This window comes from Erinaceus europaeus, chromosome 20 (genome assembly GCF_950295315.1).
Source record: "Erinaceus europaeus chromosome 20, mEriEur2.1, whole genome shotgun sequence".
Lineage (NCBI taxonomy): Eukaryota > Metazoa > Chordata > Mammalia > Eulipotyphla > Erinaceidae > Erinaceus > Erinaceus europaeus.
Genome location: NC_080181.1, coordinates 8,862,159 through 8,876,356, shown reverse-complemented (window position 1 = coordinate 8,876,356; position 14,198 = coordinate 8,862,159). Strand labels below are relative to the sequence as shown.

The following is a 14,198-nucleotide window of genomic DNA, read 5'->3' as shown; positions in this document are numbered from 1 at the left end:
CCTTACAGGTAATTAATTTTTCACTTATTTACTTTTAATTTTCTGCCTCTGCAGCATCCAGCACTCATAAGCATAACATCTTTCCACCAGTAATAGCTCATATGATGCATGGTAATTCTCCAGAGGAGTGGAATGGAAGGGAACACATAAGTGTGCTCAAGGAAAGCTAGAAAGGAAAGATAGAACTTTAAAAGTGCCATCTTGGGGCTGGGTTATGGCGCACCTGGTTGAGTACACATGTTACAATGCTCAAGGACCCAGGTTTGAGCCCCTAGTCCCCACCTCCAGGGGGAAAGCTTTGCAAATGGTGATACATAGTGCTGCAGATGTCTCTCTGTCTCTCTCTCCCTCTGTCTTTGTTTTATTTTTAAAATTTTGTTACTATCTTTAATTATTGGATAGAGACAGCCAGAAATCAAGAGGGTGATAGAGCCCTATCTCTCTCCCTCTCTATCACCCTCTTACCGCTTGATTTCTGGCTGTCTATAGCCAATAAATAAATAAAGATAATAACAAAATATATATATATATATTTATACATACATATATATATATACATTTTTTTTTTTAAAAGGGCCATCTCCAGAGACTCTGATATATTTCCCTTGATAATTAAGGATTAAATGATCTTGTTTGGGAGATAGGGAAATGGACGCCCAAGGAGTTCATAAATAGTTGTTAAGTGACGTATCCTTAGTCAGCATGTGGTTAGTGGTATAGCCAAGACTAATCATTAGTTACCAACTTGACAGTTCAGTCTTCTTTCTCCCATTTGTCTTGTCTTTTTTCTTTTGGTGGAACCAAGCCAGTGTTGTTAAAATTCGGAGTCTCCAGCTGGCCGGGCTAGCTTCACGGGCGGGTAACAGAGACGACCAGAGACATACGGCTGGGCAGGGAAGCTGTATTTCTTTATTCAGGAACAACGATTCATAAACTAAACCAAACTAATCACCAAACAGAACTGTGCTGCCTCTTTCTTCCGGCGGCGCCAAGAACTCTCTCTTACTCTGGAACTCAGGAACTCTCTCGGGGTTCCTCGGGGCGGGGCCAAGCAGGCCCGCGAAACTAACAGGACTGATCCAATTCTCTTGGCGGGGGAGAACTAGAACCCAATGTAAAGCACACAACAAGCCAGTTTCTTTTTTTTCTTTTTTTTTTTTTTTTTTTAATTCAGATAGTGTGAACAGAGACACATACATAGAAAAGAGGAGAGGATAGCATGGAAGCTTCCTCCATTGCTGTAGCACCTCCCTTGTGCTGCCAGGACTGGAACCTGGCCCAGCCCTTGTACATGACAGTGCAGGCAACCTACCCCATGAACTATCTCTCTGACCCCTAGTTCAGTCTTCTTTCCACTGTACCTGCATATTTTTTTTTTAATTTTTTAATCTTTATTTATTGGATAGAGACAGTCTGAAATTGAGTTGTGGGGGGAGACAAGGAAAGAAACAGAGAGAAACCTGCAACACTGCTTCACCACTCATGAAGCTTTCCCCCTGCAGGTGGGGACTGGGATCTTTGAGCACTATAACATGTGCACTCAACCAGTTGTGTCACCACCTGGCCTCCTATTTTCATTTTTAAGGTGAGAGTCTGGCAGTCATTATTCATCATGCTAAAGCTTTGAAACACATCAAAGAGAACCAGACATATTTTAAAACTTTTTACAGTTAATTAAAAAACTTGTATATAAAAAAAACTTGTATAAATAACAGTTCTCACACTTTCTGATCTCAGCAGCCTTCTAGATGCTTAAAGATTGAGGACTGTAGTCATTTTAGATCTATTATGTGTCATATTAGAAATTATAGGCAGGAGGGTGAGTGATGGCACACTTGGTTGAGTGCATGTGTTACCGTGTGCAAGGATATAGATTCAGGCCCCCATCTACACCTTTGGTGGGGAGGGGGTTTCACAAGTAGTGAAGCAGCACTGCAGTGTTTCTCTTTCTCTTTTTTTTTTCCCCAGGGTTATTGCTGGGGTTTGGTGCCTGCACCACAAATCCCTGCTCCTGGAAGCCCCCCCCATTTTGTTGTCTTTGTTGTTGTTGTTATTGCCATTGATGTTGTTGTTGGATAGAACAGAGAAATGGAGAAGAGGAGGGGAAGACAGAGACAGGAGAGAAAGACAGACACCTGCAGACCTGCTTCACCACTTGTGAAGTGACTCCCCTGCAAGTGGGGGCTCGAACCAGGATCCTTGCGCCGGGTCCTTTCGCTTTGCGCCATGTACGCCTAACCTGTTGTGCTACCCCCCCACCCCCTCTTTCTCCCTTTCTGTCTCCCTCTCCTCTCCCCTTTCAGTTTCTCTCTGTCCTATCAAATGAAGAGAGAGAGGGAGAGGAAGAAAGAAAAAAAATGGCCTCCAGGAGGACTAATTGTGCATACTCAGCCTCAGTGATAACTCTGATAGAAAAAAAACCTGAAAAATTAGAAAATTTTTAATTAAGAAAATCATGGTAACATATATTTTTGTGAAGAAAATTTTTTCTAAAAGAAAAAAAGATTAGTGAAAAAAGCAGCATTGATCTTTATTCTTGAAGATCTCACTAATGAAAAACAGCTGGATTCTAACATCTGGATCTTCATTCTACTGTGGATATTATAATGTCATATACCCCTAAGATATTCCACCGTACACTTGTAAGAATTAAAATGAAAGATAAATAGCACCTTTTAACTTTGTGCACCTTATTATTAGCATTATAAGCATTACAAAACTATAATTACAGTATTATTTTAATCTTTAGGCCCTTTGAAAAGGTCTTAGGGCTACACTTGAGAATTACCCAGAAGTGCATCTTTCCTTAGTACTCCTCCTGAAATGCTTGTTGGCCTGCTTACTGTCTTTCCCTGTACTCATTTGACCTAATCAGATATTAACTGTTACTTGATAATTCTAGCCTTAGTAGGTGATGGCACCTACATTATTTTGTCCTGGAAAATGTTCTGTCCAGGCAGAAATCCTTGGCACTGGTTTGCCTTGTTCCCAGCAACTGATCATGATTTAGCAATCTCTTAATTGAGTGGGTTCTTAGAAATTTCTGCTTAAGAAGCATGTTATGCCTGACATAAGTCAGCTGTTATCTTTATAAATGTTGTGGTTAAGGTGTTCCTGTATTAAGACAGAAGGAGGATTTCTTTTCTATTCTTTTCTTTTCAACAATGATTGACAAGATTGTGGAATAAGAGGGGTATAATTCCATACAATTCTCACCACCAGAGCTCCATATCCCCGTCCCCTCCTTTGGAAGTTTCCCTATTCTTTATCCCTCTTGGGAATATGGTGGGAAGTCTGGCATCTTTAATTGCTTTTCTGTTAGACATGGGTGTTGGCAGGTGGATCCATACTCCCAGCCTGTTTATATCTTTCCCCAGTGGGGTGGGGTTCTAGGGAGGTAAGGTTCCAGGACACATTGATGAGGTTGTCTACCTAGGGAAGTCAGGTTGGCATCATGGTAACATCTGTAACTTGGTGGGTGAAAAGCATTAAGATATAAAGCAGAGCAAAATGTTTATTAATCAGGAACCTAAAGGTAAGAATATAGCAAATGAAATTTGGTATCTTCATGTAGGAGGAAGCTAGGAAGTCCATGTATTTCTTAATCAGAATAATTGTGATGGGCTACAAAAGTGAGTACAGGGGCTGGTACCCACTGTATTGAAGGAAGCTTCAGTGCTGGTTTTTTTTTTTTTTTTTTTTTTTTGCCTCCAGAGTTATCGTTGGGCCTAGGTGCCTGCACTATGAATCCATTCCTCCTAGAGGCCATTTTTTCCATTTTGTTGCCATTGTTGTTGTTGTTATTGCTGTTGTTGTTGGATAGAACAGGGAGAAGTTGCGAGAGGAGGAGAGAAAGACACCTGCTGACCTGCTTCACCACTTGTGAATCAACCCCCCTGCAGGTGGGGGAACTGGGGGCTTGAACTGGGATCCTTACACAAGTCTTTGTGCTTCCTGCCATGTCCATTTGACCCGCTACACTACTACCCAGCCCCCACTGTGGTTTCTTTATCTCTCTCTCCCTCTTCACCTTGTTCTTTCTGTGTAAACAAAACAAACAACCAGGAACCATAAAGTCCTGGAGAGAACCACAAAGTGCATTCAGGGCCTCTGTGCTTGCATTTTACATAATCACCATTAGGAGGCTGATGGTGTTTTAATTCTTCAGTTTAAGGTAACTAGTAGCTCCCCGGACCCTACAAAATCCTGACAGCATAATATATAATATAATGCAATATAATATACTGACCCACTCACCTGTTTTTCTTTTAACCAATATTATTGACTTAGTGTAGTATCACTTATTTCTCATTAATAAAATAATTTTCAAGAAGGTCAGAGTAGGAGTTGGGAACCTTTTATATGCCTAGGGCCATTTGGATATTTATAATGTCATTCATGGGTCATACAAATTTACTAACTTAAAAGTCAACACTTAACGCTGTTAAGGGAAAAAAAAAAAAAAAAAAAGCTGGTTGCCTTGACAGGGTCAGACTGAATGATCCAACACTCACCACCCTTGGAGTAAATGCTATGAAGTAAAAGAATACTTGTCACTCCTTTAGTGTAAATATTTGTTCCCTAACTGCTCGTAATGTTAATATGAACATCTTTGTGTGTGTGTGATTTTTTTGACCACTTGATTTTAAACGGTTTTTCTCAAAACTGAAACATACGCACTCAAATTCCTTCAATATTCTTTTGCTTTCCTTTTTTCTTTGTCCCTTCATTTCTAGAAGTTCTCTCAACTCGGTCTGATTTTATTGGTCAAAGGATATCTCAAAACTTACTACAAGAGCAAGGGCAGAGCCACAGTAATCTTCATAGTTAACCTTAGAGGTGGGAAACATACAGAACACATAGAAGACACCTATCATTTGATAAATATTTTTTATTTTTAAAAAATTTTTAATTCTTTATTGTTGTAGTTATTATTGATGTCATCGTTGTTGGATAGGACAGAGAGAAATGGAGAGAGGAGAGGAAGATAGAGAGGGGGAGGGAAAGACACCTGCAGACCTGCTTCACTGCTTGTGAAGAGTCTTCCCTGGTGGGGAGCCCGGGCTCAAACCAGGATCCTTACTCCTGTCCTTGTACTTTGTGCCACATGCGCTTAACCCGCTGTGCTACTGTCCAACTCCCATTGATAAATATATACATATATTTTTTAACCAGAGCACTGTTCATCTCTGGCTTATGGTGGTGCGGGGGATTGAACCTGGGACTCTGGAGCCTCAGGCATGAGAGTATGTTTGCATAAACATTATGCTATCTACCTTCCACCCGATAAATATTTTTAAAGGCAGAATCATAAGCCCAGTGTACCACTGATTTAAAAAATTATACTATCTAAAATATCTTTGCTTCTGACTTTTTGAAAATTAAACTTTTTGGGGAGTCGGGCTGTAGCGCAGCGGGTTAAGCGCAGGTGGCGCAAAGCACAAGGACCGGCATAAGGATCCCGGTTCGAACCCCGGCTCCCCACCTGCAGGGGAGTCGCTTCACAGGCGGTGAAGCAGGTCTGCAGGTGTCTATCTTTCTCTCCTCCTCTCTGTCTTCCCCTCCTCTCTCCATTTCTCTCTGTCCTATCCAACAACAACAACAACAATAATAACTACAACAATAAAAAAAACAACAAGGGCAACAAAAGGGAATAAATAAATAAAATATTTAAAAAAAACTTTTAAAAACAAAAAAGAAAATTAAACTTTTTTCACCAGGATTATCACTATGGCTTGGTGTCTGCATGATGAATCTACTAGTCCTGCTGGCCATTTTTTTTCTTCCTTTGTTTGATACCACAGGGAGAAATTAAGAGGGGAGATGGAGATAAAAGGAGATAGATGCTCTGGTCCCCACACGCAGGGGGAAAGCTTCATGAGTGGTGAAGTAGGGCTACTGGTGTCCCTCTTCAATCAGTTTCTCTCTGTCACTATCCAATAATAAATTAAAAAAATATATTTTTAAAAAAGAGGAGAGGGGGGAGTCGGGCTGTAGCGCAGCGGGTTAAGCGCAGGTGGCGCAAAGCACAAGGACCGGCATAAGGATCCCGGTTCGAACCCCGGCTCCCCACCTGCAGGGGAGTCGCTTCACAGGAGGTGAAGCAGGTCTGCAGGTGTCTATCTTTCTCTCCTCCTCTCTGTCTTCCCCTCCTCTCTCCATTTCTCTCTGTCCTATCCATCAACGACAACAACAATAATAACTACAACAATAAAACAACAAGGGCAACAAAAGGGAATAAATAAATAAAATTAATTAAAAAAATTTTTTTAAAAAAAGTAAAAAAAAAAAAAAAAAAGAGGAGAGAGATGGAGAGTATTTGCTTCACCACTCATGAAACTTCTCTCCGCTGGTGGAGAGTGGGGCTCAAACCTGGGTCCTTGCACATGATAACATGCTTTTAACCAGGCGCACCACCACTTGACTCTAAAAGTTAAAAACTTTTGCATTCATCTGTGTCAGTATCTGACTCTGGAAGTGATCTTGAATAAGTACTTAGTGGACCACAAGATACTTTCTGTATTGACTTAGATGCCAAGGGTAGGGTTAAAAAACAAAAACAGGAAGAACGTTAACAGTCTTCAGTCCAGGAGACATATTTGCCACACTCCCTTAATCTCTTCTCTCTTATAAAATCGTGTCTATTTACTCTGCTTGGGAGGGATGAGCTCCTTCTCCCTCCTTTCCCCTAAACATTTTTAAAATTAATTTATTTATAAAATAAAAAATACTGATAAGATAGTCGGATAAGGGGTACAATTCCACACAACTCCCACCACCAGAACTCCATATCTCCCCTTCATGCCCCCCCCCCCAGACATTCTAAACTGGCAAGACCAGGGGCCCTAGGAAGATGGCCCAGTGGGTAGAACACACTTGCATGGATGATGCACCCAGTTCAGTCCCCAGCGCGACATACACCAGAGTAAGTGCTATGACTCTCCCCCTTTTATATGAAATAAATACATAAGTCTTTACAAGTAAGACCAGCATATCAAAGAGGGTATATTTTTTTTGTATTTTTTTTATATTTATTTTATTTATTTATTCCCTTTTGTTGACCTTGTTGTTTTATTGTTGTAGTTATTATTGTTATTGTTGTTGTTGGATAGGACAGAGGGAAATGGAGAGAGGAGGGGAAGACAGAGAGGAGGAGAGAAAGACAGACACCTGCAGACCTGCTTCACCGCCTGTGAAGCGACTCCCCTGCAGGTGGGGAGCTGGGGTTCAAACCGGGATCCTTATGCCGGTCCTTGTGCTTTGCGCCACCTGCGCTTAACCCGCTGCGCTACAGCCCGACTCCCAGAGGGTGTATTTTGAATGAGTTATGTGGCATAGGAGGAATCTTCAATGCTATGGTGTTTTTCCCTCTCTGATTCTTGACATGAATGAAAAAACAACCCAGGAGTGGCAAACTTGAGCATGTGTAAGACCTTAGTTCTGCACAAACACACAAAGTTTACTCAAGTAGCTTTAATTTCACCCAACAGTCTTGGAATATTTTTTCCAATATCTCTTAAATGCTGTTTATTGGACAGTATAGTAAGTGCTAGATCTAACTGTTAGAACCAGTGATAGAAAATGCATTTGCTCAGCTGGACATTATCACTGGTTTTGCTTCCTTTTTTTTTTTTTTTTTTTTCCCTCCAGGGTTATTGCTGGGCTGGGTGCCTGCACCATGAATCCACCGCTCCTGTTTTTTTTTCCCCTTTTTGTTGCCCTTGTTGTTGTAGCTTATTATTATTATTGCCACTGTTGATGTGGTTGGATAGGACAGAGAGAAATGGAGAAAGGAGGGGAAGACAGAGGGGGGGAGAGAAAGACACCTGCAGACCTGCTTCACCGCCTGTGAAGGGAATCCCCTGCAGGTGGGAGGCCGGGGACTCGAACCAGGATCCTTACGCCAGTCCCTGTGCTTTGCGCCACATGCGCTTAACCCATTGCACCACCACCCGACCCCCTGGTTTTGCATCCTAAGAAATACAGCCCAAGCCCATCTGGGTGGTGGGGTATGTGTTTTTATTCCTGAAAGCTTTCTAAAGATTTAGATGATTTCTTCCTACATTGTCTTTTCCCTTTCCTATCCCCTATAAATTTTTTTCTTTTCTGTCAGTCCCATAGTTGAGCTATTTTTATTGATATGAAATCTGAGCTAATCAAAGAATGGTTGTTCATTTGAATAAAACAGCAGATCCCATTCTTCTTTTCAGCCAGGACCATGTGTAAGATGGGTTTTGTTTGTTCTGAGACAAAATTAACTACACATTAGTTTTGTTACATTGTTTCCCTCAATCTTACTACACCCTTCTTGGTTGGTTAGTCTTATCTGTATTTTTTTTTTTTTTCCCCAGAGCACTAATCAGCTCTGGTGGTGGAGGGCATTGAACTTGGGACTTTGGAGCCTCAGGCTTGAGAATCTCTTTGCATAACCATTATGCTATCTATCCTCACCATTTTTTGTTTATTTTGTTTGTAAATATATATATAATTATTATCTTTACTTATTTATTGAATAGAGACAACCAAAAATTGAGAGGGATGATAGGGAGTACTGCTTCACCACTCGCAAAGCTTTCCTCCTGCAGACAGGGACTGGGGCCTTGAACCCCAGTCCTTGCACATTGTATAAGTATCGCACGTTTTTTGCACCACTGGAGCTCCAGGTCCTTGCACATTGTTTTTCTATCTTCATTCTGTTAACTTGCCTAAGAATAGAACTTTTAGGCAGTCTCTTAGTTCAAATAAAAGCAGATATAAAATGCTCAGTGTTAATGTGTTTACATTTTGGGGTATGTCAGAAAGACATTTTAGGGGAAATATACAACTAGCACCTAGCATTCTTCTCAGTGCATTTTTGCTCGAGGTTTGTGTTTTTACCTCTAGAATAGAACAGGTGGCACAGTGGCTAAAACATTGGACCCTCAAGCAGGAGGTCCCAAGTTCAATCCCTGGCAGCACATGTACCAGAGTGATGTCTGGATCTTTCTCTCACTTGTCCATTCTTTCTCATAAATAAATAAATAAATAAATATTTTTTAAAAAGCAGGTTTTGGAAAGTCAGCAGGATGCCCATCTGTCCATGATGTGTGGCTATCAGAACAGCCCCTGGGAGCAGCAAGGTCAGAGACACCTCTATGGTCTCCAACCCTATGGCTGTTGTGAATGATGTAGTTATGAACATAGTGTTACACATGTTCCTTTGAAGTCATGTTGAAAAGATGGTATCTCAAGCTATTTAGCTATTAAAATGTGAACTCGAGGCCAGGCAGTGATTCACCCAGTTAACCTCACATACATAGTTTTTAATTTCTTTATTGAGGGATTAATATTTTACAGTTGACAGTAAATATAATAGTTTGTACATACATAACATTCCCGTTTTCCACATAACAAGCTCACACATTACTATGTGCAAGGACCCAGGTTTGAGCCCCTGCTCCCAACCTGCAGAGAGGACACTTAATGAGGAATGAAGCAGGTCTGCAGGTTTCTCTCTCCTTCTCTCCCCCACCCAATCTCCCCTCTCAATTTCTCTCTCTGTCCTATCCAATAAAATAGAGAATATGAAGGAAAAGAAAAAGGAAGAAGTGGCTGCCTGGACAGTTGGATTCATAATTTCATAACTGAGGCACCGAGCCTCAGTGATAACCCTGGTGGCAAAAAAAAAAAGTGAACTCTTAATAGCCAGAATGTGGAAGCAACCTAGGTGTCCAACAGTAGATGAGTGACTGAGAAAGTTGTGTGCATAGACACAATGGAATACTACTTGGCTATTGAGAATGATGAATTCACCTTCTTCACCTCATCTTGAATGGATTTTGAAGGAATCATGTTAAGTGAGAAAAGCCAGAAAAAGAAGGATGCGTATGTGATGATCTGACTCATGGACAGAAGTTGAGAAATGAGAACAGAAGGGGAAACACAAAGTCGAACCTGGGCTGGGCTTGGTGTACTGCACCAAAGCAAAGGACTTGGGGCTCGGGTGCTTTCAGGTCCTGGGTCATGATGGTGGAGGAGGACCCAAGCTGGGGATGAGAATGCTTTGCAGAAAACTGAGAAATTTTACACATGTACCAGGAACTGTATCTATTGTAAACCATTAATCCTTCAATACAGAGGAAAAAAATAAAAAGCCTCTGTTCAAAAAACATGTGAACTCAGCCCATCATAGATTGTACTATGTAACTGTTGCCTACAGAGACAAGATAAGCTATTGAGTTTAATCAGAATGAATTTTGTTGGGCAAGGATTCAGAAGGGGTTGCTGAAAAGTTGTCACATCTGCACACCCGTTTCCCTTTAGTTCCACGTTCCAGTTTCCTGCTTATCTTGGAAACCGAGTCCTGGATCTGAACCTGGCTCTCAGTCTCCTTCCCCACCTCCTGTTCTTGTTAAGGCAGCGCAGTATAGAGTGAGGAGATCTGGGCTGTCGCAGAGAAAGGCAAATGTGCCAATCCCTACAGATCCAAGAATCCAGTTGGCTGGTGTGCCAGTAATCAACACGGGAGGTTTGGGGCATTGGTGTGTCTTTAGGCAACTTTGAGAAAGAAGATTGTCAGAAGGAAACCCTCAAAGGACAGTGAGCAAAAGGCAGCAGCAGGAATGTATAACCAAGGGACCACGACCCACAGCTGTTCCTTTCTTGTAGTTCTCGGGCCTCTACATCCTGTCCTTCTCCGTCATCATGCTGGGCTTTGTCCTGTACTGCTCCACGCCCACACGCACCGCAGAGCCAGCTGAGAGCAGCCTGCCCCCAGTCACCAGCATTGGAATCGACAACCTGGGGCTGAAGCTGGAAGAAAATCTCCCCGAGGTCCACTCTGAGGCCTTGTAGCTGGAGGAGGAGGCACACAGCTCGACACTGAAGCCACCAGTAGGGTGAAGTGGAGCCTGTGACTGCTGAGTGGCACTGTGATGCCCTCATACTGAACAAGGCTCAGCAGCACTACTTTGGACCCAGTGGACAGACTTTACAGGGAAACACACAATGACATCTCACAAGTAGACATTCCAAGGCAGCCAAAACCAACACCAGGACACTCTTTCTGTGTGTGAAGACCTACCTGTGATGTTGGGGCGATGTTTGGGTCCTGTGGGTGTAAGTGGGGAAGCAGGAGGGGCGATAGAGGAGCAGGAGCAGGAGGAGCAAGGTAGATGACTGCTGAACCCAGTTACCAGCAGTGGGTTTGCACAGCTGAAAGCATCTGGGTTTTCTTCTGCTATGGAGTCACTGTCCGTGGGCCTTGGGACCTTTGGGCTGCAAGTAAGTGTGCATGTGAGTCCCACTGAGACTTGGCACTCAAAAGGCAAGAAACTTTGGAACCCTCTCCTTGTACTTACAAGTCAACACTGCCCCACTTTCTACCAAATACTTGTAATGAGCCATGAGAATTTTGTGCAGTGTCTTCAGTGTAGCATCATTATGATATTAGCTACCACTTAACTTATATAAAGTCTGTATGTTAACTCTTGGATAAAAATGTAAATGAAACTGGCGGTGAAGTGTTCATATTATTAAAAGACAGTGATTTCCTGGAAGTAGAGTTACTATGTATGCATTAACCAGCTCCCCCTGTGGGTCTCATATAATTTAATATATAAAAATTTATTCATATTCACTTTTTTTTTTTGCCTCCAGGGTTATTGTTGGGGCTCGGTGCCAGCATCACGAATCTACTGCTTCTAGAGGCTATATTTTTTCCCTTTTGTTGCCCTTGTGGTTATTATTGTTGTTGGATAGGGCAAAGAGAAATGGAGAGAGATGGGGAAGACAGAGAGGGGTAGTGAAAGATAGATACCTGCAGACCTGCTTCACTGCCTGTGAAGCGACCCCCCCACCCCCGCAGCTGGGGAGCCAGAGGCTCGAACCGGGATCCTAACGCCGGTCCTTGGGCTTTGCTTTGCACCATGTACTCTTAAACTGCTGCACTACTGCTGGACTCCCCCATATTTACTTTTTAGGACTGTGTTCTGTGAGGTGAGGCAAACCTATCTGGTTATAAGGGAATTACCACCACACAAGAAGTTTACTTTTTTTTTTTACAACTCTTTTTTTTTTTTTTTTTTCTTCTCCAGGGTTATTGCTGGGGCTCAGTGCCTGCACTACGAATCCACTGCTCCTAGAGTCTATTTTTTCCCCTTTTGTTGCCCTTGTTTATCGTTGTTACTGTTCTTATTGCTGTCGTTGTTGTTGGGTAGGACAGAGAGATGAGTGGAAGACAGAGGGAGAGAGAAAGACATCTGCAGTCCTGCTTCACCAGCTGTGAAGTGACCCCCTCCCCGCAGGTGGGGAGCTGGGGGCTCAAACCGGGATCCTTACGCTGGTCCTTGTACTTTGCGACACATGCGCTTAACCCGCTGCACTACTGCCTGGTCCCCAGATGTTTACATTTTTTTTTTAAAAAGATCTTTTAAGATATGCTTACTTGATGAGAGAGAGACCAGAGTATCACTCAGCACTGGCATATGTGGTGCTAGGAGTGATCCTGCAGCCTCAGGTATGGAGTCCAGTGTTGTACTTGTTGATTGCTTCCCAGGCCACTTTTATGCTTGTGAGTGATAGAGCCTTTCATTGTCTGCAGGCAGTAAAAACATGTTTGTTTTTCTATAAATCAGTGAATGATTAAGAAAAAACACGTATGTAAAAATGCTTGACTTTTGGGGGCCGGGCAGTGGTGCACCCGGTTAAGCGCACATAGTACTATGCACATGCAGCCTGTAGCAGGGACACTTCACAAGTAGTGAAGCAGTGCTGCAGGTGTCTTTCTCCTACTTTACCTTCCAGTCCACTCTGGATTTCTGTGTCCTGTCAAATAAAAAAAAGGAAAAAATGGCCACCAGGAGTGGTGGATAATCCTGGAGGCAATAAATAAATGCTTGACCTTTAAGGGAAGCTTATTTCTTAAACTATCTTGCTGAAGAGTAAACCTCTAAGAAAGGGATTGAGGGGAAGAAGGGACTTTGCAATGACAACACGTTGTCAAGGATGAGCTCAAAGACCACCTCTTCTAGAAAGCCTTTCTCAGACCTCCCAGCGTCCATGAGGCTCCCTTTCTCAGAGCACTTACTGATGTGCTGCAGCCTACCACCCCCCCATACACTCCTAACTTGCTTTTTTTCTTTTTCTTTTTTTAAATCATTCTAACCCTTTGGTCTAAAAATTACCACATTCTGGGTGTTTATTGAATAGACTTTGACTGGTTCCAACTCAGAACATATATGGGGAATCTGACCTGAAGAGGACCTTTAGGCTCCCCTCCCCTGTTCTGCTGTCTGCCCTGAGCTCCCTAATCCAGCTCTTTGCTATGAAGAGCAGAGAAGGTCTAGTCTGGGCAGCCTAGGTTAAAACTCTGAACAGGGCTGGCAAGGGCTAATCTGGAGAGAGTGCCTGCTCTATCAAACTAGGTGCAAGCCTAGCCCATAACCCACAGGTGGGGGCTCTGGTGGTATAGTGTCTTTCCATCTCCTTCTGTCTCCCAGGCTTTGCCCCTCTGCATCTATCTGAAAAGGTTGGCCTTGAGCAGTGAAGCTCTGGCAAGGACAAAGAGAAATAAAATAATAAGAGTCTGCATTCCAGAGAAGCAAAGCTGCAAATGACATATAGTGATTATTAATCGTTACAGCTGTGAGGCTGTGGATGCTGGTTTGCTTGTGAAGACTGGGAGTTTAACAGCCTGGATAACGCTTGGAATGTGTGTATTCAAGCATCTAGCTACCCACTAGCTCTGAAACACACCTTTTTTTTATTTTTATTTTTTTTTATAGGACAGAGAGAAATGGAGAGAGGAGGGGAAGACAGCAGAGAGGAGGAGAGAAAGATAGACACCTATAGACCTGCTTCACCACCTGTGAATCAACCCCCCTGCAGGTGGGGAGTCAGGGGCTTGAACTGGGTGGGATCCTTACGCTGGTCATTGTGCTTTGTGCCACATGTGCTTAACCCACTGTGCTACCGCCTGACTTCCGAAACACACCATTTTTATGCTGAGGTCCTCCTGAAAATCATTTTTCAGTCTATTGTAATAGCATTAATTTTCAATATTTTGTAAATGATCTTTATTGGATAGAGTCAGCCAGAAATCAAGAGGGAGGGAAGATAAAGAGAAACAGAGAGACACCTGCAGCACTGTTTCACCACTCACAAAGCTTTCCTCCTGCAGGTGGGGATGGGAGGCTCAAACGTGGGTCCTAGAGCATGTA

General features: G+C 42.7%; 1 protein-coding gene across 6 annotated transcripts in view; it reads left to right on the top strand.

Moving 5' to 3' along the window:
• Positions 1-12,886, top strand: part of SLC35F2 (solute carrier family 35 member F2) — a 99,068-nt gene extending 86,182 nt beyond the window's left edge. For all 6 annotated transcript variants that reach the window (XM_060179802.1, XM_060179798.1, XM_060179801.1 and 3 more), the window contains one exon: positions 10,648-12,886. In XM_060179802.1, the coding sequence (XP_060035785.1) occupies positions 10,648-10,833 (186 nt within the window). In that variant the 3' untranslated portion in view covers positions 10,834-12,886. The remainder of the gene's footprint in view (positions 1-10,647) is intronic.
• The last annotated feature ends 1,312 nt before the right edge of the window (positions 12,887-14,198 follow it).